This window comes from Artemia sp. Qi Xiang Cuo, chromosome 16 (assembly GCF_049724085.1).
Source record: "Artemia sp. Qi Xiang Cuo chromosome 16, ASM4972408v1, whole genome shotgun sequence".
Taxonomy (NCBI): Eukaryota; Metazoa; Arthropoda; class Branchiopoda; order Anostraca; family Artemiidae; genus Artemia; species Artemia sp. Qi Xiang Cuo.
Genome location: NC_142809.1, coordinates 30,939,110 through 30,965,184, shown reverse-complemented (window position 1 = coordinate 30,965,184; position 26,075 = coordinate 30,939,110). Strand labels below are relative to the sequence as shown.

Genomic DNA, 26,075 nt, shown 5'->3' with positions numbered 1-26,075 from the left:
ATGCCGTTCTGTCGCGCCATACTGGTTTGCGACACAATGTCGCACCTTTATGGCATCGGAAAAGGAAAAGCTCTTCAACTATTATTATCCAGCTCGATTTTCAGAGACGCCGGTACCCTGTTTACCAAAAAATCTGCTTCTCATGATGAGATGCCTGCGGCTGGAAAGAAAGCTTTGCTCATACTCTACAACTACTAGGATCTGCCAAGTCTTGACACTGCCAGGAACCAAACTTTCCAGAGGAAAGTAAATACTGCCACCTCATTCGTACATCCATAAGAGCTGCCTCCGACTATAATGTCAGCGAAGTATCATTCGTTCCGAGTCTACAGCCCAGTTCAGCTTTGACTAGGGAATACAGTTGACCCCCTAAGCTGGGGATGGAACCTTCAAGGCAACGAAGTTTTAGAGCCAAAAATGACGGACCTCCCCGCTGTTCCTCCTCATCTTCTAAAGAAAGTGAAATGTTCTTGCCAAGCTGATGGTTCCGACAGTGAGAGATACTCCTGCAAGAAAAATGGCCTGGAATGCACCATAGCTTGTCTTGTATGTAGAGGAGTTTCGTGCAACAACGTGATGTGTCAAGAAGATGAATTTTCTGAGGATGAGCTTTATACCTGTGATTTAATTTTCCCTGTGATTTTGTTTCTTTGATCAATCAGACGTGCAAATGTCTTACGTTTTATTGAAAATAATTTTTACCACGTCGTTTTTTATGGTGATGAAGGTGAACTGATTTTGATCTCAAATGCCTGCGAAGAGCAAGGTTTTTTGGGAAGAATGGGGAGGATGGGTATTAAAAAGATCTTGAAGTATCTCAGAAAACCTAGTTTGTCAACTCAAAACTGATCTAGAAACTTCTATCGAACGCTTGTTTTTTTTTACCTAAAACGTTAAAATTTGTTCATTTTTGTTCAAAAACAGAGTATTTCTCATTAATTTTTTGACGTTTCGGAGAAACTAACATCGGATATTGTTTCAGCTTTTAAATTTGACACAAAAAGACATAGCAAACACAAGTTTCGTGACATTTCATTTTTTTCCAAAAAAATAAAAAATTAATAAACAAAAACGGCAAAAAAAACAAATTTCGCAACGTGTTAGAGATGGGGATTTTGGATCTGTTGTTCAGCGATTTTTTCTGGTCTGGATAGTGAAGAGAGCATTACTTTATCAATTTGTTCCTGGTCAAACCTCATTATCCCTGTACTATCTAGCCAAATAAATTCCTGTTTGCCTGGCTGAAATGGGAGTAAAAAAAACAACTAATATGCCTACTAATTCAAAAAATTTATTTCAGAACGGTTTTACTTGTTAAATAATTTCTCCTAACATTTCCGTATGAAATAGGTATAGCTTTTGTACATAAAGGTAAGGTCCGATGACCCCTCAGTTGTCTGAGTCTTTGCTCTCTCTCATTGCTTCCCTAATTCAGTTAAAATACACTTTTACATTATTCAATTTTGAATTTATGTATCTGAATGTGAAACTGTGCAAATTATCCCTTTCAGATGTTTCCGGAGGATACAGCATTTCTATGTTAGATGCCATGAGATGTTCAATAACTGTCTCAAACATAATTGCCTCTGTAAAAAATGGCGGATATATACCATTTAGCTATCAGGATGCTTTAAGACTAGCCACAATCGGTGGCGCCGAAGGTAATTCCTGCTATTAGGTATATAAGTTTGATTGACAATCCAAGAAGTTGTTCATTAGATGTATTATCAGTTATCCACCGTTATAGTCGAAAAAGCAAAGAATAATATTCAACAAAATAGAATGGAAATTGAGAAGGAGTCGAGTATTACTACTTTTTGACAATAAGTCAAAATTAGAGCTAACAGAGGTTGTTATTAATAAAGTCTGAAACGATGAAGTCAGACATAAAACGAACGAAAATTACAGAACAAAATTACTCCGCCCTTAGCTCCCTGTATCCTCTTTATTTTATTTTTGTTTCTTATCAATGCTTTGAGAATAACGGCTAATATAGTATTATTTGCTGTACAGGGATAAACCAGATATTTCGGTTATAAGGGAGGTTGTCATCTCCTAAACACCTTACTCTTCGCACTATAGTTCGAGTTTTTCTCTCACTGCTTCGATTTTCAAAAACCAATGTTTTTTTTGTCGCAAACTACCACTCCTGCATCAAGAGGGTAGTTTTTTTTTTCACCCCTTCAAAACATGTATTGCTCGTTTAGTCCCAATTTATTGCTCCGTATGAATGGAGGTTAGGCATATTGCCCTGCACTTCTCTCTGTTTGTCTGAGCCACCTCCCGTGAAGATTTTGAAAATTTGAGGGCAAAAATGATTTTTGGGGCTTAATGTACCTCTGAACCCCTAATGAGAGGTCCACTGATACCCCCCCCCCCAAACAAAAGGGTACGCAGCTATGCAATGCTATATAACGTTCAGTATTATTGGATAAATGATCCTAAAATTAACGGTATTAGCCTACTATTACTACTTTGTATGGACCGGATATAACTATTTATTTATTTGCAACCGTTTTCTACAAAATGCAAGAAGACACACCAATAATTAAAAAGAAAAACTAAATAAAAACACAATAAAGAAAAAGCTAAACGTTTCAAAATACGTCACAACTTAAATAAATTACTGTGTCACTACCGACGTCCAATCATGGTTAACTTTCGATAGAGGGGAATCAAACAGTTCGTAGAAATGAACTGTCAGAAGTAACTCGGCCCAATATTAACCGATACTCTAAAAAACGAAATTTCGAAAACAATAGACACATCAAGAGAATTGTTTGTTTTTATCCTCCGTTCAAATACATAAAATTTATTAAGTTTAATATTACCCCTTAAAATCTACGAGCCTGAAAAAATTTGCCTTATTGTTGAAAAAAGGGATAAATACCCCAAAAAGTAAGGGATCTTAATGAAAATCACAACATCAGGTGCAGCGTATCAGAAAACTAAGCTCCTATTTGCAAAATGTGACATTTTGTCTTTTTTGCCAGAAGAAAGATTGTGAATGTGGGCTTATTTGTTTGTTTTCCTCCTGGAGTTATCGTACCAAATCAATGGTCCTAAAAGAACAAGAGAGGGCTTTGAACGGTGACTTTAAATTCTATTGCCCTTTTTAGGCGACCAAAAAGATTGAAGAGCAACTGGCTCCTCTCCCTTGCCGCTTTTTTTTCCCAAGTCATCTGATCAAAAATTTGAGATAGCCATTTTGTCCAGCATAGTTGAATGGTCCAATAGATATACCTCCAGGTATGACAGGCCCCCCCCCCCAGAGCCACTGGGGAAAGGGCTGTAAGTTATGAAATTTGTCCATTATTTAAATACAGTACCGTATCTTTACTGGAATGTACACATACGTTTTTTTTGGGGGGGGGGGGGTTTTTTCCGGAGGGGGTTTTCACGGGAAAAATTTCCCATTCCGAAGGTGAACTTTCCAAGGAAAATTTTACGCACAGGGAAATGACGAGAATTCTTAGACAAAATCATTTTAATTGTCTTACTTTTTCTTTGGTGACTCAATTGTACATGCGTAAATGTTCCGGGGGAATTGTTCGGGGGAAATATAAAAGTGTTTTTACTTAATTCTGTTATACTTTGAATTTACCAAGTAACTGAATTTATCGTACTCAAAATTGCTTTTAATAAAAAAATTTATATGCAGTCGGTAACTAAAACACTCAGAATTTAACAACTATCTGAGTTTGTTGTAGTGAAAAGTGTTTTTATTAAATTTTTATACTAGTCAGCAGCTAAAATATTCGGAATTTATCTAGTAGCTGAGTTTGTTGTATGCAAAAGTGCTTTTATTTAATTTTTTGAATATTCAACCGTCAATTAAAGGACTTGATTCTTGGAATTTTCAGACTAGTGGTTGTTTTGTCGTTTTTCCGCTTTTTGGGGGTTGTGTTGTGTCTGATTTTTTAAGGGTAACGGCCTTTACAGATGCTACAGATGCAGTAAAGATAATTTATTTCAATATTGTCATCAATCATGGCTTTGTTTGAAACTATCAGTGAGATTGCTTCTGGTAATAAGTCTAGAAATAGAGTTCTTCGTGACGTTTTGTAATTTCGAGATGTTTTTTTTCTTTTTGACTTTTTTTTAACTTCGAGACATTTTATTCTTATCGACATTTTTTTTTTTGAGTCTTTTTTCTAAATTCGAGACGCTATTTTTTCTTTGTGACTTTTTTTCAAGACTTTTTTTTCTTAACTTCGAGACATTTTTTTCTTCGAGAGATGTTCTTTATAACTTCGAGACGTTTTTTTCTTTGTGACGTTTTTGAAGTTCGAGATATTGTTTTTTCTTCGCGGTTTATTTTAAACTTCAAGATATTTTTTCTTCGTGATGTTTGTTTTTTGTTAAATTTGATTCGTTTTGTTTTAAATTCCAGATGTTTTTTACTTTGAGACGTTTTTTTGCTTCGAGACGTTTTTATTTCTTCATGAGATGGTTCTTTTAACTTTGAGACGGTTTTTTACTTCGAGATGTTTGTTTTTACGTCGAGACGTTTTTCAACTTCGAGACGTTTTTTTCTTCCAGATTTTTTTTTTACTTCGAGAAGTTTTAATTTCTTCGTGACATTTTGTTTTATTTTTAGACTTCTTTTTACTTCGAGACAATTTTTACTTCGAGAATTTTTTTCTTAACTACGTTTTTTAACTTCGATACGTTATTTTTCTTTGTGACGTTTTTTTCAAGATGTTGTTTCTTAACTTCAAGACATTTTTTCTCCGTGACGTTTTTTAAGTTTGAGACGTTTTGTTTTAACTTCGCGACTTTTTTCTTAGTGACAATTTTTTAACTTCGTGACGTTTTGTTTTAACCTCGAGATGTTTTTTTTTTCTTCGTGATGTTTTCTTCTTCGAGACAGTTTTTTAACTTTTCGACGTTTTTGTTTTTTTGTGACGTTTTTGCGACGTTTTTTGCCTTCGAGAGGTTTTTTAACTTTGAGACGTTTTCTCTTCGTAACATTTTTCTTCGAGACGCTTGTTTTTTACTTTGAGACGCTTTTTTCGTCGTGACTTATTTTTTTCTTCGCGGCGTTATTTCAACTTCGAGATATTTTTTTCTTTGGGACGTTTTTTAAAAAAGGGAGGATATGGCGTCTAGTCATATTTATTACGATACCGTGGCTATCCATATCTTGTTTACAACCAGAAAAAATATTTTAAGGGGAGAGGGACCTTGTATTACTCATAATACATATTCTACTAATAATCATGCTAAGGCATGGACTCAAAAATAATCCATGGACTGAACTCAAAAGTTTAAGAATAACTAGTAGGGAGGGACGTTTTTTTAATGAAAGATGATATATAACATACAATTATCTGCAACTTGGTAAGTAAACGGATTGTAAATGTGTTTCGATAAAACAAAACTGTATGAAAAACAACCCATTCCACTAAGCATAAAACCAAAATACAATTCAATGGCATAGCAAGTGCATGAAACATATTGCTTAGAATGTTTTTCTAAGAAAATAATAATATCATTGACTTGTTGTTTCAGATGGCAAACACATCGTTCTTATATCGTAGGAAATCTCAGGTCTCACGTCTGATTCTTACACCAGACAAATAATTCATAAATTCAATGGATGTAGTTGGAAGTATTAATAGGATACTACTCGTTTCATTTAATTGTTAGTTCATAAGGTGATACTTGAGGGTTGAGGGTTTTTGTCAATATATTTCTAAGAACAATTTATTAGCACTTACTTGTTAGTTCCGTTGACTAGCACGTCATTCCTTCGTTCTTAGGAGTCCCCAGTATCTACATTCAAGGCCTGAGAAATCGATTTTTCTAGAGTTTATTGACTCTTGTGCAATGATGCATGATGCTATTCTTATCCATACGACGCAGTGATGCATGACACCCGTAGAATTCATTGCCGGGAAGATTCAAAAGACTCTCAGTATCTATTGCGTGACTTACATCCCAAGACCAGAGAAATCAGTTACGTAAAAGTTTATTGATCCTCAAGAGTACCTTAGGGAAGTGCCATTATAGAACTAAAACTCAAGACTAGAGAAATCAGTTATATAAAAGATCATTAATCCTCAAGAGTACCTTAGGGGATGACCTTGACAAGCGAAGGGTTACTTACTTTCTGTTAAAGGAATAAAATAGCCGTCTCAAAATTCTATTGGATGGGTTTTTGGACAAAAAGGGAATGGGGAGGGAGACTAATTGACTTCCGATTTATTTTTACTCTTAAAAAGGGAACTAGAACATTCAATTTACAATCAAATGAACCCCTTCTGAAGTTTATACGAGAAGCCATTCATAAAAACCGTATATGGCCCTATGGCGTAACTTACAACGCCTTCCTCGTGGCCCTGGGGGGTTGTGTCCACCCCGGAGTTATATTATCTAATCCTTGAACTAGGATTAAAATTTTTATCGGGTGTATTTTGGAAAAAATTGTGCGGGGGCTATTTGCCCTCTGATTACTTTTGACTCAGGGGTGGCATTGCACTGGTGCGAGGGATTAGGAGCTACACTTGTACACCCCCTATTGGGCTCATGAAAATCCCATGTCAATCTGCTATTGGGCCCGACGAAAACCGAGAAGGGGTACTACTTCTTTTTTATATGATGTTTGTTCTATTTTGAATATAATGGCTATATAAAAATTTGATCGGACACATTTGGGGAAGATAGTTGGTGGGGGGAGATAGTTGCCATCGGATCACTTTTGACTCTTAAAAATGGAATTAGAGCTTTCAATTTCTATTCATTTGAGTCTCCTTCGAGGTTTATACGACCACTTCTTCCATAAGAGCCTTATATGCCCCCAGAACATAAGTTACAATCCTTCCCCATAGCTCTTTGAGGGTGAGTATGTTGACCCCAAAGTTTTTCTTATCTGATCGTTGGACTTTTCAAACAAACTGGCGATCTCAGAATTTGATTGTATGTATTTTGGGAAAAGAGGATGTGTTTGTGCGTGTGTGTGGAGGGGGGTGGTAGATGCCCTCCGATCCCTTTTGACTCGTCAAATGGTTACTAGAATTTTCGATTTCCAATCAAAGGAGCCACCTCTGAAGTTTATACAACCTCCCTTCACATAAAAACCTTATATTCCCCCGGAACATAACTTAAAACACTGGCCCCCGGGCTCTGGGGGTTTGTATCGACCCCGGAGTTTTAATTATCTAATGTTTGAACTATTTTTAACAAAATGACTGTCTCAAAAATTTATGGGATGAATTTGGGGGGGAAAGGGTGTCGACGGGAAGGGGGCTTGTTGCCCTTTGATCTTTTTTTAAAAGTATACTAGAACTTTCAAGTTCCAATCAAATGAGCCCTCTTTGAAGTTTATATGAGTATCTGTTCTATAAGAACCAGAAACCTCAGGGCATAACTTACAACGCCTACCCACTGGCCCTGGGAAGTAGTGTGAACCCCAGAGTTTTTATTATCTGATGCTTGCACTATTTTAACAAAATAGGTATCTCAAAATTTTATCTGATGGGTTGGGGGAAAAAAGGGCGTGGGGGGCTAGTTGCCCTCCGATCTCTCTCGACTCTAAAAAAGTAAAATAGAATCAGGAGAGCAAACAAAAAACCTCAAAGTTTTTTTTTCATTTCCCCTCGGATAACTGTTAAACAAAAACAGATTGATATGCATTGATTTTACATATCAATCTGTTTTTGTTTTATGATTAGTATCAGAGGGGAAATAAAGAAAGTTATGAAGTTTTTCATTTGCTCTTCTGAAAATTTACAATTATGGAGTTATCACAAATCGCCGTCTGTATGCAGGTTGACAAAAGGGAGCATCAGCTATATCTTAGGAACAAATTTGTGTATGAATTTTAAATCTACAGGGCCTGTTGGGAGGGATGTTGGACTAACCAAAAGAATGGATATTTGATATGCAGGGTTTCAAAATTTAAATATTTAGGTGTAATCATTGATGAATTTTTATCATGGAAAGAACATGTAAATTCATTATCTATAAAAATTGCAAGAGAAGCTGGGATTTTGTATTGACTCAAAAATTTCCTTCCACAAAAAGTTTTGCGAGACCTTTATTTTACTCTTGTTTATCCTTATATCCAATATAGTTGTTATGTTTGGGCTAATTCTGTCTGTTATAATTTAAAGAGAACTCAAATCTTACCAAATAGAGCTGTAAGGTCAATTTATTTTAATAAACCTAATACTAAAGAAGTTTTTCTTAAATCTCAGTTGCTAACAGTAAGACAAACTTTCCGGCTCCACACTGCTGTTTTCATGTATAAATACTTGAATAATCTAGCACCCCAAGGACTAACACAACTTGTCCTTTTTCATTTATCGTCATAATATCATGCTTTTCCAACGTCGTCATCTACACATTTTTCTCTTATCTCGGATATTTGTAACACACAAAGAACAGCTTTTTCTATCAATTACGTTGGAGTGAAATTATGGAACAGTATTCCCCTGAAAATAAAAGATTTTGTTTCAGTTCCGTCGTTTCGGTGCAATTATGAGAAACATCTTCTTTCTTCTAGTACAAATGAATATTGTTTAGGAGGATTCTCTCTTTTTCATGTAGAGCACAGTTCCTTTTTTCAGCATTCTTTTTTTCTCTTTCAAAGTTTAACACTTTGTTGTTTTGTCAATAATCAGTGATTATATTTATATGAACACTCGAGTTCTCCAGGGTCTACATTTAGGCCCTAGAGCTCATTGATCGGTCCCTGGAGTTGTCGTTTATTAGTGTGTTTATATTCGACAAAGTCAAAGTTCAAAGTTCAACAGTTCAATACTTGCATCCTAATACTATTGCTTCTACGCATACTACTAAAGCTACTACTACTACTGCTACTACTACGACAGCTACTGCTGCTACAGCTACTATTATTGCTACTGGTACTGCTACTAAAGCTAACGGCATTAAGGCGAAAAATTTGGTTAATATTGAAGGCCTGTTGTGGGGGATTCCGAGCTAACCAAAAGAAAATACTTGCATCCTAATGCTTCTACTTCTACTCATACTACTACTACTGCTATTACTACTAGTACTACTACCACTGATTCTAAAGCTAAGGCTATTAAGGCGAAAAGTTAGGAAAATGTTGAAACTGCATTGAACTAAATCGAAACAACCTATGCCCACACAGGTTGTCAAAAGGACATATCAACAATACTTCAGGAACAGTTGATGATTGATTGAATCAATTATCAACAGTTAAACAGTTGATAAAATTGAAACTTTCAGCTTGTGTTGAATGGGGTGTTGATAAAAAAAAAGGTGCTATACGCATATTGTCACTAATTCTACTACTGCTACTGCAATTATTGCTATTACGCAAGCTAAGGGTATTAAAGTGAAGCTATCAAGGAATATTTAGGCGGACTTTGAACTACATCAAAACGAACTATGAGTATGTGGATTGTCAAAAGAGTCACACAGCAATGTCTCAATAACGGCTTACGTTATTAAGTTAGACCTTTAAGGGTAAGTTGTGGTGGATTTTGAACTAGCCAAAAGGCACTATGTGTGTACTATTAATACCATTTCAACGATTACTGTAACTGATGACAGTAAGGTTATTAAACTTTGAAACTTTTAGGAAACGCTTAGGAGAGTTTCAAATAAACGAAAAAAACTGTATGCATGCAGGTTTTTAAAAGGGTATATAAGCAATATCATACACAGAGCTGCTCTATTATAGCTAGCAATACTATTGAAAATTTTAAAGGATCTCAATCAATTGGAAATTAAAAGTTCTAGTGTCATTTTTAAGAGTCAAAAGTGAGTGGAAGGCAAGCATCCCTCCTCTCAAACCCATTAATTTTCCAGATAGATCCAGTTAAAATTTTGAGACAGACATTTAGTTCAGCATAGTTGAACGGTCTAGTAACTAACTCTCTAAAGATATTGGGTATGTCAACCCCCACGGCCATGCAAATAGTCCATTATGCTTTAATACTAAATAAAAAGGCACATTATGTATGCTGCTCGCCAAAAAAATATCTAAGCTATATCCCAAGAGTAATTAGCGGTAATGATTTGAAAGTTGCAAAAATGCTGCTATTAATACTTCTGTTCTTATAATTTATCCAAATCAAAAGAGCATAAGAATATCCAGGTTGTCAAAGATAGATAAAATCAAAATGGATAGAATTTTTTAAAATGGTATTGAATTTTCTTTTTCAGATCAACATGAGGAGATATAAAACTAAATTAAACAATACCATTTTGTCAAGATTTCCTAAAGGGTGTATTTTATTAAAAAGTGTTGAAAAACATCCTTCAACGTACAAATCGCAAGCCAAACTATGGATTTTTATAGAAAAAATAAATAAAAATACAAAACATATTATTTTCTTTTTCTATGAAAGACTATTTCAATGAGACACGAACAGAAATTAATTTTAAAAACTTTTCCCCCAGAATAAATTTTTCAGAGAAAACTAAAGAGCTCCAATAAACCAAAAAATTACTAGAAATTTAGTTACTAATCTTCCGAGTGTAAAACTACCACAAATATCCATCAATAAATAAATGAAATCCAAAACGAACAGAAGTTACAATAGATAACCGAGTCAGACTCAAAACGAGCAGAAATTAACATGAGTAGGACTGACAACCCTCATGCCCTCTCAAGATCAGAATATAATTTGTTCTTTACTCAAAAAAAAATATATTTTACATGTTCTCACTTTATTAACTTTAAAAAATAAGAAAATTATCAAGACCTTCAGGAATAAATATCAGTATACGTTATTAAACTAACACTTCATGTTCATTTATTTGTTGTTGTTTTTTTAAGTAAAGTGCAAATTATTTTCTGGTCTTAAGAAGGGCAGGGGGTTGTCAGCCCTGCTGATTTTAATGTTTGATTGTTTTGAATTTGATTCAATTATTTATTGTAATTTCTGTTCATTTTGGGGTTCATTTATTCGTTGACGGCGATTTGTGGAAGTCTTTTGCTTGGAAGATTATTTGACTTAATTTCTACTCATTTTTGGTTTAATGGACCTCTACTTTTCTTTGAAAAACTTATTTTGTGGAACAGTTTTCTTTTAATTAGGAGGAGAGCTGCCAGTTAAAAAAAATTGCGTTGATACTGCAATAATTACGTAGATGATAATCTTATGTATAATAAAATAAACAAATGATAAAGATTAGAATTTCTTATTTATGATTTCAAGGCATTTGGCTTAAATGATTTACGGCTTTACAGAAAAAACAGGAATAGTATCCTATCGAGAGTCTTCCTGAAGATACCAATTCATTAGACTTTGCCTCTAAGTGGATTAGTAGAAAAGCTTGTAGTAATGTTCAAATAAAAGTATTCTGAAAGGTAGAAAGACTCAAAAAGGGGTAATATGACAAGAGAGTAGAGACGAGATATTGGACAAAAATATATTCATTTCCAAAGTAATTCACTGAGAAAAAAACATAGCCATAAGGCTTGAATGTTTTATTTATTATTTATTTTTTTCTAGAGGCACAATATGGAATGGGTAGTCAAATTAACTTCGGAGGGGGCTCATTCAATTGGAAATTGAAAGCTTTAGTACCCAATAGTAAATGCCATAAGGCTTGAATGTGTTATATGATTTCTTTCCCAGAGGCACTACATATGGAAGGTGTAGTCGTTTTAACATTGGAGGGGGTTTATTTTTTGGAAATTATAAGTTCTAGGGTCTTTTTTAAGAGTCAAAATTGATCAGAGGACAACTATCCCACCACTCCCTCTTTTCCTCAAATGCATCCAGTCAAAATTTTGAGATAGTCTTTTTGTTCAATTAGTCAAAAGATCATTTTACAAAACCTCTGGAGTCAACACGCCCCCCCCCCCTGATCCCGGGGAAAATATAAGTTTTTTTTCTTGAAGGGGTCGCTGTATAAACTTTGGAAGAGGCTCATTTGATTGGAAATTTAAAGTTCCTGTTCCCTTTTTACGAATCAAAAGGGAAGGGAGGGCAACTAGCCCTCCACCACGTCCTCTTTCCCCCAAATACATCCGATCAAAATTTTGAGATTGCCATTCTGTTTAAATAGTCCCAAGATCATATAACAATGCCTCCGAAGTTGAAACAGCCCCCGGAGGCCAAGGGCAAGGGTTTCAAGTTATGCTCCTGGGGCTTATAAGGTTTTTATGGAAGGGTCGGTTTTATAAACTTTGGATGGAGCTCATTTGATTGGAAGTTGAAAGTTCTAGTTGAAAGGGAAACTAACCCTCCTCCCTCCTTGCCTCTTTTTCCGAAATGAATCCAATAAAAATCTTAAGATTGCTATTTTTTTTGAAATTTTCCAACGATTATACAACAGTGCCTCCGGGGTTGACGCATCCCCCCCCCAAAACCAGGGGCAAGGGTTGTAAGCTATAACCCTTGGACATATAAGGTTTTTATTGAAGGAGTGATTGAAAAAACTTTTGGGGAGGCTCATTTGATTGAAAATTGAAAGTTCTAGTTCCTTTTTTACGATAAAAAGTGATCAAAGGGCAATTAGCCCTTCTCTTCTGACGAACTCTGTTTACGGAATGCATCTGATCGAAACTTTGAGATAGCCGTTTTGTTCAAAACAGTCAGAGGATCATATAAAAGTGCCTCTGGGATTGACGAAAACCCCAGATCCCAGGGGCAAAGGCTGTAAGTTATGCCCCGGGGGCATGTAAGTTTATTATGAAAAGGATGGCCGTATAAACTTTGGAAGAGGCTCACTGGAAACTGAAATTTCTAATTCTCTGGTTAAGTTCCCTCCAAAAGAGGCCAATCAATAAATATCTAGCAAAGGAACTCACATATACCTATGTACTAGGTCTATAGCCAATCCCAAACAAAAAGTGATAAACATTGTAGATGGATGTGACAGTTGATTACTGACGTGTTTCTTGTTTTCTTAGTGTTTTTAATGCGACAAACAACCAACAATTTATGCATATGCATTATTATTATATAAATAACTACTTAGACCACAATGCTCAGGCACGTATGTAGGGGGGCCACCGGGCTCGGGTCCTCCCCAAAATCTCACAATTTTTTTTGCATAATTTTCTGGTACTTCTCACTCACAGAATAAGGGATAGTGGCTAATTACTGATCTAAACATAATGTAATCATCGTTTTCGATGATTTTTCGGCCTGTAAATTACCCGCTGGGGTCACCAGCATAGTATTAATCCATATACTGTCCAACTTCTCACCCTCTGTCAAGCAATCTTTGAGCTAACTGTTAATTTTTAAAGATCATCTGTTCGTAGATGGTCTTTCTCTAAGAGATGAAGTGGCCATTCTTGCAATTAAACCCAGGAAGTTTTAGTTGACAGTCTAAAACCAAGTGTTGCTAAAGATAGGACAAGTGTGAAAATGTTGAAAAAACAACAGAGTGTTCTCCAGCTTTGGGGTTAAAACGACGAATTAGTGAGGTTGACTCGGAAAAAAGTGGCAATAGTGACCAGCCCAACATTGCCGTTGTGACTGAACCTTCGACTTCAGCTCAAAAAATCAATACCAAATGCTGAGGTAGTAGCAGACAGACGTGATGAAATAAACATTGACGTTGAGCTTGAAATTGGAACCTTTTTTGAAAGAAGAGTTTCAGTTTCCGATGAAACAAAGTATAATTTACTGAAAGGGCCTTTTAAAACAAACATGGACTATCCTTTCCCAGTTCATGTCACAGGCTCAAAAACAAGGAAGTTTCAAGTTAGCTGAACGGATAAGTACGCTTGGCTAGCATTTTCTTCAGTGAAAAAAGGGTGTTCCTGCAAATATTGTGCTCTGTTTGCTCGTGATCAAGCCAGAAAGGGGTCTCACCCAAAATTAGGACAGCTTGTCATGGAGCCTCACCTGAATTGGAAAAACGACCAGGAAGACTTTTCTAAACATTAGTCAAACTCCTACCATACAGACGCTGTTGTTTGGGGGGAAAGTTTTCAGGCAACAGTGAGCAGGCGAAAGTCCTGTATGTTGGAAGTCTTGAATACTCAGAAAAGAGATGAAATAGAAATAAACAGACAATGCTTCGTCTCATCATAGAAAAAATACTATTGTGTGGACGGCAAGGACTTGCACTGTGTGGGGACAAGGATTCGGGGAAATTGACCGTTTTTTATAACCAGTAAAAAACGATGGAAATGTTAGTACCGTCCGCTATCGGAGGAAAGACGATCCAATAGTGAAAGAGGTGTTTGAGAAAAGTGCGGGTAATGCCCAGTGCTGCAGCTCCAGAATTCAGACCGAACTAGTTGATATTTGTGGACGCTCATTACTGTAGAGATTGTTGATCAAGTGAAATCGGCTTGTTTTTCACCATCCTGGCGGACGCGACAACCGACATATCAAGGCAGGAACAGAAAAGGGCTTCTCGATTCTCTAGGGCTTCGATTTTTGGACAGCGAAACTTTTCAGATCAGGAAAGGTTTTGTTGAGTTTGCTGTTGTTGAAGACTTGTGAGGTGAAAGCCTCGGTCAATTTATCCTAAGTTGAATGTATAAACTTGATCTCGATATAAAACTGTGCAGGGGATAAGGATATGATATGGCTGCAAATATGAGTGGGCATTTAATAGCCACTCGCCAAGTGTGTTCACTGTGTCGCCCACTCCTTGAAATTGGTATTGACAGACTCGAGCAAGATCCCTGATATCAAGCACTGTGTGATGGTTATTCGTGAAACAGTTAATTTCTTTCACTTCAGTGCCAAGTGAAACGCTGTCTTAAAAACTTTTACTGAAGTCAATCTGAAAGGAGTGTGTGAAACTTGATGTGTCGAAAGAAACAATGCGATATAGATACAAACAGTTAGTTCTTCCGATCTTTAAGGCCCTAGAAGATATAGAGACAAATGGGAACTACGTGGCCTCGTCAAAAGCCAGGAGTCTGCTCAATAACACCCTGAGCTTGGACTATATAGTGACCCTTATTGTCATGGATTTTTTCTGGCATACACACTGAAATTGTCTTAGTTGCTGCAGTTAGAAGACATTCATATGGCTATGTGCATTCAGTTTGTCGAAAATGTGACAAAAATTTTTCAAGATACACGAAATAAGGCGGAGGAGAAGTTTAGTCTGCTGCTTTCGGAAGTCATGTGCATATGCCAAGAACTGTAAATCACCATTGCCATGCCACTCAAGAAAAATGTTGTCAACATCGCACATGATATCCCGGCAGAAAAGCAATATAGAATTTTACTATCGAGTTTCCCTTTTCATCCCATTCGTGAACCAACTCATACAATAACTCGGATCTTGATTCCAATAGCACAAAATTTCTGAAAGACCTCATTGGAATGCTGCCATCTTTTGTCGTAAAAGAGTATATTGGCGATGTTAAAGAACTGATAAAGTTATATGCCTCAGATCTAACAAGCTTGGAGTCCGCTATGAAGACTGAGCTTCAACTATGGCGGGATAAGTGGCTGAAGATAGGTCCCTGTCTTTTTTGCAAAGACGGCAGTGGAGAGCATGGCTGAGTGTTAACGAGGCATATTTCCTAACGTCCACATGTTACTCTGCATTTTCAATTTTATTCCCGCTTCTAAAGCATGTGTTGAAAGGTAATTTTCTTCAGTGAAAAGGCTAACAATCTATTTCCGTAGCCAAATGGATGAAGGCCGACTAAATGGCTTTGCACTTTAGAATGTCCATCCAGATGTATCTGTATCATTAGATGAGATTCTGGAAAATTTTGTTCTTAGCTCTGCTCTTAGGTTGCAATTTGCAATATAGGGTGAGTCTCTATTTCTTGATATGTTTTCTTTTGGTTTTTGTAGATGTTACGTGCTATAATGTGCCTTTTATCATCTGTTTCGAAGGATTGTCCCTCCCCCGAAACAAGTTCCTGTGCACGTGCCTGACACTGCTTTTCCATTTACAAAATTAAAGAGAGAAAAAACGGGTAAAGTTTGAATTAAACAGTGGAACCAAACAAAAGAAAAACCAAAAACAACACTTTAATAATAAAAATCCGAATATTTCGACTCCGCGTCCGGGAGAAAAAAAGGGGAAAAAACGGGAATCACGGTTTTTCCCGTATATCAGCGGGAAAAAAAGGAAAAAGGAAAAAAAAGTTAAATCATTTAAAGAAAAAGAAAAACAAAACAGAATGAAAAAAACAAAAAAATTTTTTTTTTTTTATTTTTGCTTTTTCTCTTGTATTGTTTTTGTCTTTTTCTTTAGATGATCTAACTCATTAGAATTTTTGCTTTGTTTTTCTTTTTTTTTCTGTTGATATAGGCTCCCGGACGTGGATTAAAACTTTTCGGATTCTTAACATTTAGAGTTCCGTTGTTATTTTTCCTTTTTTTTTGTTCCACTGTTTTATTTAAATTGTACGCCTTTTTTCTCTCTTCAATTTTGGCTAGCACTAATGTTATGTATAATATATATATTATTACACAAAGGAGCTACATACCACTCCACACACACCCTGCACAGTAGTCCATTGCACAGACATGGACACACAAAGACTACTACAAAAATATAGACTACACAGAAACAGACTGTCTGCAGTAAAATGGGCGCTGTCATCCCCCTGAATATATGCGTATCCCAACGTTCCTTATAAAATCTTATTTGTATTATCATGGTTGTTGCAATAGGTACAACCTAGTAAAGGACGAACATCGCCCATAGTAACCCAAAAAATAGCCCAAACCCCCTAGAAAGGCTTTGGTATCGGAATACAAAGTACACCATTGAAATCTTCTTGGCCGGAAACCCTACAGAGGAAACTTAGTCTCTTGGCTAGGACAGCAAGAAAAATCTCTTGGCTTGAACAACAAGAAAAATAATTGTTTTTTTTTCTGCATAGGAAGCACTGATGTTTCCTTTTTTTGTTCTGCTGCTATCGAGACACTGGTATTACCAAGGATGCGCATCAAGAGTCACATTCTATAGTAAATAGTCCTCATTTCTTGAATTGGAATGGGGTGTCAAGTAGAAATATAAATTCGAAAGACCTTGACTACGCAAACGATGTAAAGTTTCTGGCCCTGATTTCAGAATCAGCCTAGTAAAGACTTGACAGAGTGGCAAATTTCTTGGCCTGCCTTGCCCTAAGGATAAGCACAAGGAAAATGAAATTCTTGATCTGAACTTTAAAAAAAACGATCAGCTACACCTCTATAGTCTCCCACTTGAAAAGGTAGACAGCTTCGTCTACCTGGGATTTGAGCTTAATTCGAAAGGAGGGTGTAATCAAGATGTCAACGGAAGTATATCCACGCTTCACACAGTCCTTGCCTAACTCTTTAAGCACCTCTGTATTCATCAAGAGATAAGCATAAGAACAAAGACGAGCATTTTTGAGTCGACAGTGATTGCAGTTCTTCTCTATGGTGTCGAATCCTGGTCAATTAAAGTAGCTCATGGGGAAGCTCTGGAGATCTTCGATGACAGTTTCCTGGGTTAAATATTACGCCCGTAACTGTCAGTTCAGTCTTCAAATGACAGAACTCGTCGGTGCTCTTACAATATTTACTGAATCTAAGGCATCATTAGACTTTACTGGCTTGGCCGCGCTTTGCGTTGCCCTGACAATCGCTTTATCAAAAAATTACTTCTTGCTCAACCTGTACCAACAAGACATAGAAGACTAGGAGGACAGTTAAAGACTTGGTGAACCCTAGGTAATGTCTAGAGCCAACTAGAGGCTTCCAGAATTCGGCCAAAGATGGGACAAATGCTGGCTGAGGTTCACCGAAGGGTTGGCATAAGATCGACCATCGTAGCAGACGATCTTTCAGAGGTGTGGTGGAAAAGTCTGTTCCTACTGCTAATACAGTAAGCGAGGGATTTTTTTTTTCATCATGGGTGACATAAAAACCCGACGGTATTAGTATGAGACTCTCAGGGTGTGAACTAAATTTAAAAAAATCTATGCTTATCATGGTTTACAAAAAGACGTATCGGTAATACCTCAGGGACTGATAAGGGTTTTAAGTTAAAACTTTCAGGCTATATGGAGGGAAATTTTGAACTAAATCAAAAGATACTACGTGTATACAGTTGTATGCTCGTAGTATGTTATGAGTATGTTAGTATGTATGAGTATGTTAAACTAAATCAAAAGACACCTGGTGCATTCAGGTAATCAGAAGAGCGTATTTGCTATATCTCAAGAACCGTGAAATGTGTGAAACTGTCAAGTATGTTAAGTGGATAATTGAACTAAATCAAAATACATTATCTGCATCCAAATCTTCCATGGCTGCCTCGGAAATAGCTAAGGGTATTAAGTTGAAACTTTCAAGGAAACTTAAAGGGGATGTTGAGTTAAATTTAAGGACACTATGCGCATACCAGTCTTCAGAAGGGCGTATCAGCAATACTTCGGGAACTGCTGAGGGTATTATGTAGAAACTTTCGGAGTATGTTAAGGGGTTGTTAAACTAATTCAAAAAACTATACCTATCCAAGTTGTATGTATGTTGTATGTATCCATCGATGTATATATAATATATCAGGAACAGCTAAGGGAATTCAGTTTAATCTTCAGGGTATGTTAAGTGGAATGCTGACTGAATGGAAAAAAATATGTCAATCCAGGATAAAAAAAATGACGTATCTGCTAAGTCTCAGGATTAGCTCAGGATAAGAAGTTGAAAATTTAAAAAAAAATCTTTCGAGAATTAGGAACTAAATAGAAATACTGTATGTGCATCCAGGTTTAAAAAATGGCACATCTGCAATAAGTTGAAGCTATCAGGGGATGTTGAAGAGGGAGTTAAATCAAATCAATATACACTAAATACATCCAGGTTGTAAAAAGGGTGTATCAGCAATATGAAAGGAATGGATAAGGGTAACAAGTTGAAACTGCAGTGTCTACGTAAAAGACCATATTTTTGTGATGTCTGCACAGTCATTGAAATAAATTTCAAAAGTTCTAGTTGGCCTTTTTAAGAGTACAAAGTGTTCGGAGGGAAGCTAGTCCCGCTCATATGGTCTGTCTTCCTACCCAGTCTCCATAGCCCCAAAGACTGTCGGAAAACATTCTATAGGCCAAGAATATTAAGAATCTTGTTGGGTGTAATGGGAGAGGTATCAAATTGGCCAACGAACTATTCGTTCCTAATACATTGTATTTTGTATGAGTTGTGATAGATCGTTTGCTGAGTCAAGATTACCAGAAACTCCCAAAAGTACACTCTGGAAACGACACAGGTCCTAAGTACATCAAAAAATGCTATGTACACCTATTTTTTTTAAACTATTTACTGTATCTTTGGAGAGCCAAAGGGATTGGATTTAGTCTCTGAAAGGATTTTCAAACTTAGAGAGGATTTATATTGAGGGAGGGGGAAGGTATATAAAAAAAATATATGTTTCTGACTTCAAAATAGAATGTGAGCTATATCTCGGAACGGCTTGGGAGATTGAGTTAAAAATTTCAGGCACTGTTGGAGAAAGGAAGGGGAGGGTGAAGCAAGACAAATCAAATTAATTTCTAGGGGAACGAGGAAAGGGATAGCCAGTTTTGCCACAAATCTATGAATAAATAATATCTACCGGGGGGATTTTAGTAGATTCTTCTATTGGGGGGAAAATGCAACTCTGTCTAATCTTCTGGTGGGATTTTAAATTATTTATTTACTAATTGAGAAACATGATCGACTCTTGATCTTACTGTTGAAGAACTCTTAATAAGATAAGAGATAAGATAAGATTTATTGCTGAAAACGGCTATCACAAGTCCGAAAGGGCCGAATTCACACTTTAGCGTTAAATAAAGCGAAAAAAGAACAACAAAAACAAACAATCAAACAACAACAGAAAATTATAAAAGGGTCAATGTCAAATACGTAAAAATGTTAAAAACAAAAACAAATTAAACTTATAAAATTATAAGGCCAATGTCAAGTCAGCAAAAATGCCAAAAAAAAAAGAAAACTCGTAAAATTAACAAGGGGATAAATCAAAATAAAAACATAAGTTAGTCAGTGACTAAAAACATAGATAAAAAACCTCCAAATTTGCAAAATGGGCATTAAAATTAATAACTATGAGGTAAAAGTGAGTGGGGGGGGGGGGGAGGGCGGCTGCGGAGATTCACTGGTTGAAAATGTCAACTATGTAAGGAATAAAAGTTCTTCTAGATCTTTCAGTGCAAACTCTTATTGGGGCAAGAAGGGGGATTTTTCTTGACACAGAACGCGGGAGGCGGGGTCGAAGGGGTGAATATTGACTAGGGAAAAGTGGATTTATTCCAGGGTTATGAAGGGTGGGCATTAAGAGTTTCAGCTGATATCGATTCCAAGATGTCTATTGGGTTGCTTTTTGAATTTTTTAAACATTCTGTCTTTAAGACAGTTAGATCAGCAACGAATTTCCATCCATCCGAAAAATAAACACCAAGGTTGTTTATCATTGTAAGAAATAAAATTGGACCTAAGAGGGTTCCTTGGGGCACACCATTATAAATTTGGAGGGGATCAGAATATACATTCAGGTATTTCACGACTTGCGTTCTATTAGAGAGGAAATACACAATTATTCTAATTAAATAAGGGTCAACTTGAAAGTCATTAGATAGCTTTTCTAATAGTATATTGTGGTTGATTAAATCAAAAGCTTTTTGCAAGGCAACAGTGATAACATTGAGCCAGGTTTTTCGAGTGTGTTACATATTGTGTCCATAAGGTGAACAAAATAGTGGGAAGTAGATGTAGATCGTTGGTTTCCGAACTGTCTTTGGTCAACATTTGAAATAAACTTTACTTTCAACCACTCAGCTAAAAAGCTTTCATATAACTTCGAAAAAACTGGAGTAAGAGTAACGGGACGGACACCATCAAAATCTTGATTGATACCTTTCTTTTTTACGGGAGTAATAAAACATAATTTCCAACAATTTGGAAATTTACCACTAGAGGTAATTTCATTAAAAAGGAAGGACAAAGGCTCTGAGAGATAGTCGGCAAAGACTTTAATTAGTACAATCGGGATGTCTAGTGGACAAGTACTACACTTTTTAATGTTCTTAATTTTTGCCTCCACATCCGAGGGAGAAATAATGGGAAAATTGAGAGATCACAAATCATAAGGAGTGTGAAAAGAAAGGGGAGGGAGGTTCTGAATTATCGAAGAAAAAAACCTGTTCAGATCATTGGCTGTAACTGAAGGGTCTTCATGGAAATGGAAATCTATATTATTACGTGTTTTCCCACAAATTTTCTTTATTCTATTATGCCATTGTTTTGGCTTTGTAGAAAACAAATCCTGGACTTTGCATTTGTAATATGAAAAAGCAGATTTACGTATTTCTTTTTGTATATGTTTACGCAGTGAGTTCGCTTCGGATGTTTTACCACTCTAATAGATTCAATTTAATTCTAATTAATTTTTTCAATTGGCTAGTTAATTCTAAATAATTATAATTTAATTCTAATTAATTTTTTCAATTGGCTAGTAATGTATGGTTTGTCATTAGAACATGTTTTTAATTTTTTCACAGGGAAGGAATCTATGTATGTTGTTTTAATCAGATTTTGGAATTCGGAGACTTTAAAATTAATGTTATTTTTTGATTTGACACCCAGTCAGTTTTCATTGGTAATCCAAGATCCAAATGCGTAAAGGCCATCATTAGAAATTGGGCGATAAGAGAACTCAGTAACAGAAAAAGTATGATTAAAGCTGTTGAGAGGCTTCGTTAATAGACATAAATGGTAACTTCCTCCTCACGGGGGAAAGGGGGCAGGAGGGGCATAGAAAGCCTGCATATTGGTGCAAATCAAATCAAGGGTAGAATTTCCTTTTGTAGTTGGTATTAACTATTTGTTTTAAGTTTGAGGAACTACAAAGGGAATTTGACTTTAGATCATTAGCATCACCTACTAAGAAAATACCGGCGTTCGAAAATTTGCATAGGACAAAGTCGGCACTACTATGCAGTTGTTGGTAAAATCGCTGTCTTTGTGCAGCGTTTTGGTTTGGGGAATAATAGAACCAGCAAACCACAATCAAATTAAAGGGGCGTGGTAAAACTTTGAGTCTTACACTTAACCAAATGATTTCATTGTAATCTGAAAGGTTGGGAGCATGAATTAATTTAGGAAAGAGATAATTATTTACAAATAACAGTATTCCACCTCCCTTTTTACCTAGGGGGTGATCATGAGGACAAAGTTTTATGAATTGGGAGTGGTTATTAAATTTCAATAAATCAGGGTTCTGTGCTTGGACCTCAGTTACGGCAATTTCATGAATTTTGTGTACTTGAGAGAGGGTCTCTAGCTCGATCAATTTGTCAAAATTGAGGCTTTCGGCGTTCGTAACAAGCAGCTTTGGGAAAGTAAAACGGTTACTAAAGGGGACAAGTTTTCGATTGTTAACTGTGGGAGATAGTGGGGGGGGGGGAAGAACGTGGATCTGGGAGAGGAGAGGCATCTTTTTCAGGATGAAGGCTGGGATTCGTTTGAGAGGCAGGATTAAAAGGCGGGGCTGGACCGGGCTTGAGAGAAAAGGAGGAAATTGGAAAAATTATGGGGATAATATTAACTTGGGATTTGGGGGGACATAAGTTAGAACTAAAACACTGGTTTACACTAGAGTCACGTAATTCGATGCTTCCATAACCCGAAGTACCTGGGAACGAATGGATGGAAGTAGGGTCTTCTTTGTGGTGATGGAATACGGGGGGGGGGGGGGTCTTAAATTCCCCGGGATGAGCTGGTGTTGGTACTTCAATGGACACTGGTGTGTTACTTGACAGGATCGGTGACTCTCGTTTTTTGACACTGTTTTCTTGGCACTCTTGGAGGGGGGAGAATTTGTTTTCGTTGAGCTGAACTGCTTGCGGTATCTCAGTGACCTTTGATGTAATGGTGGGAAGGTTTGATGTAAATCGTTTTTTAACAGGCCCAAACTGATGAGAGAAGGAATTGGAGGGGGTGCTGACTGTGGGTTTAAATTTTTCAGGCACTATTTAAGAGCTTTTTAACACGACTCTTCCTTTGTGCAAACCCCTCTCCAGGCATATTTTCATATACCTTTATTAGCATTAACTTGCTTCCTGGATAGTTCATCACTAGTATTGAACTCACACCCGGTTTTACATGTATAATTAAGGTCAATTTCAGAATGAACTTGACCTTGAACACTTGTGCCTGAGAGGGGATTAAAACCAAGATAGTTTAATCCTTTAAACACACAAACTTGTCTTTTTTATCTCAGTTGAACCGGAGATCACTGAATTCGTATATATAATTTTGTTGTTGACCTTGTCATCTGTTAAATTTTGATTTTTGATGATGTTATCAGGAGCAACATTAGCATCAATAAGTCTTGTTTGAATATTGGTTTTAACAGAACTTGGGGATTTCTCCTTTTCCTGGATTGGAAAAGATTGGGGGCTACATACTCTAACACTTTTTGAAGTGGTTAGGGTAGACATTTCTATAACAACATTTTCAAGTTCACTCATCAATGATAATAACTGCTGCATTCGAGGGAGGAGGTGTCTTGTTTTAGGTGCAGTAGGAACGTTGTTTAACAAGTCGGACTGGCAGGAAGCACAGGTCTTGAATACTGTAGCTTGGTCAGGGGTTTGACAACTGAAATCAGTTTTTTTTTTACGAGATTGGTTTCACAGGACACATTGGACGTGGTTGAGGGGGGACCGTCCTGGGGCATGAAACTGGTTTGGCAAGGAATTACTTAGAGAGACGATATGGGTGATGACCTAACTTCCTTCAAAATGTTGACTAGGTCACTTCCCGATGGGTGACGTGGAGGTATCTTAACAGTAGATGGGGTCTGGGTGGAACAAAACAAAGAGTCATCAAAAGGTACTACCTTGTCATTAGTATCTTCTTTTGTAGTACAATCTAGGCAAAGCCAATTTTTTGACCACTTAGAACGTTCTATACCGGAGCAATGTTCATGGAGGTAAAACTCACAGCTACTGCACTGAATAGAGTTAATAGTAAATCTTAATCTGCATTCCTGGCATACTCTCTTTGCCATTTTTTGAACCGGAATGGGTTTTGATATATTATCAAATATTATCGCTGATGAAAGATGAGTTAGCTAGGGTCACTGAATTAATTCATGTTCAAAGCTTTTAATTAATTCAAGTCCAAAGTGAGTAAATCCAAAAAGATGTTTCCACTCTGAAAACTAAATATAGAAGCGTAGCCATAATATGTGGAGTCAAACTCTTTACCAAGTTTCTCTAATGTATCATGAAGATCAGATTCCTTTTGGGAGCGATGCTGAAGACACGGATAACTAATTACTTACCAAAGTTCGGGATACTGACATATATAGAAGAAAAACACAATTGATAAAGTAATAGATTTATTGTGACTTACATTGATATGGACAGCAGCCAACGAATATAAGACAAGAACTGCAAATCTCTGACCAAAACGTACCTCAATGCTATATATTCATTGAATCTAGTCTGATTTCATAATGATGCCTGATTTCAGTCTGATTTAAGTCTGCTCATCAAAACGTATTTTCACCAAGATATATCACTGATTTTGTTTCTAATCACTAAAAACCAATTCACCATTCGACCAAATCATTTTTGGGCACCCCCACACTCTTATTATGCTGACAAAATATTCTTATTATGTTGTACCACAGTCCAATAGTTTTATCCTAATTATCAAACATTTAAATCTCACATTCCTAAAGAATTCCATACTTTGTTTTAAACAATGTTCCGAAATTTGTGAAGTACTTTTTGCGAATATTCAAATCCCTCTGATTTCAGATATCAAAGGAATGCACTTCTTTTGTATTGCAAAATCAACTAGTATTTTCCGCTCTTGAAATCTGTCAAGAATTTTGGGAAATCCTAAAAATCTCTTTTGTTCACAGGAACAAAGCAATATAAAGCTATACAAAATAGGACTTTTATTTTTGCTTAAAGCTCATCAGGTTGGTATGCGAATATTAATCATCTCTTTTGTTTGGTGTTTTTAAAGGGATATCTGATAAGTATAAATTGTAGGTTTTCTCTCCTCGTTAGAAATTCGAAAGAAGCTTAAAATGGGAAATAAGATAAACGATAGAATATTCCGTGAAATATTTGGGGATATTTTTATCAGTATGGCTGTTCCTTTCTTATTAAAACTGAAGAGAAGTTATCTTTATGAAAGGAAAAGTTTCTTTTATTTAAGGAGAGAAAGACTTAAGTTAGTTTTATTTTCTTCTCACGGTAAATATTACCCTTCCCGTTGTTTAATTATGCCCCCATCATTAGGTCTGATCGCCCTTAGTTTTTAAAATATTTTGAAATTAATTTATACATTGTCTTGTACAACCTTTATCAACACTGTAATTCTTTTACGTAAGCACTCCTGACAACTCTTTTGTTTTTATCCTGGTATTACATTTCTCATTTTACTGTATCTTTTATTCTAAGGTTCCTTACCGGACTAAGATTTTTCTATAACTACGGTTTAGATACTACACAATTTTTTTTTCATTTCTACTTCTAACACTGATAACTCCTACATTTCCCATGATAATATTTTATGTGGTTGGGACTATACTAATACTATTTTAAGACTTCTTATAATATGATAATAACCATATTATTCGAAAATGCACTATTTATAAGCATTTGAATTACATTTCTATCTTACGCTTGCTTTGGGGATAATTATGCCTTCTACCTATGCTAAATTAATGGAATAATGCAACAGTTCTATACATAGCTCTACCTAAGTAAATAGCAACACACATATATATGAATGGGTTGAGACATACAGTATTGGGTTTACCATATTCACTGTTAATAGTACTAAAAAAACTTCACTGGGTTTTTTCCTCTTTGAGCACTATTAACAAGTTACCAAAGTTATTAATAGATACATGTAACTTCACGTTTATTTCACCATTCTGCGTGTCTCTTATCGTACTCACTTGTTCTGTCGTTTGATGGGTTAAATGCTAATGGGTTTATCTCTGGGGTTCTCTTTCCTTTTTCACTTTATCTCTCAAGATTTAGAACACCTACAGTTCGTTCTTCCTGTATAAAAGTGTCCTAATGCAGCTCTTTTCATCATGGATTATTGGTTTATTTTTAATCTATCAGAAGGGAAATTTATACTTCTATTTACAGGTGTATTAAAATTTGATCTCAGAGTTCGTTT

General features: G+C 36.1%; 1 protein-coding gene across 1 annotated transcript in view; it reads left to right on the top strand.

Annotated features, from left to right (window-relative positions):
- The first annotated feature begins 417 nt into the window (after positions 1-417).
- The window catches only part of LOC148942778 (guanine deaminase-like), a 50,950-nt gene continuing 25,292 nt past the window's right edge, over positions 418-26,075 (top strand). The window contains exons 1-2 of the mRNA XM_089102352.1: positions 418-619; positions 1,512-1,661. Of these exons, the coding sequence (XP_088958478.1) occupies positions 418-619; positions 1,512-1,661 (352 nt within the window). The remainder of the gene's footprint in view (positions 620-1,511; positions 1,662-26,075) is intronic.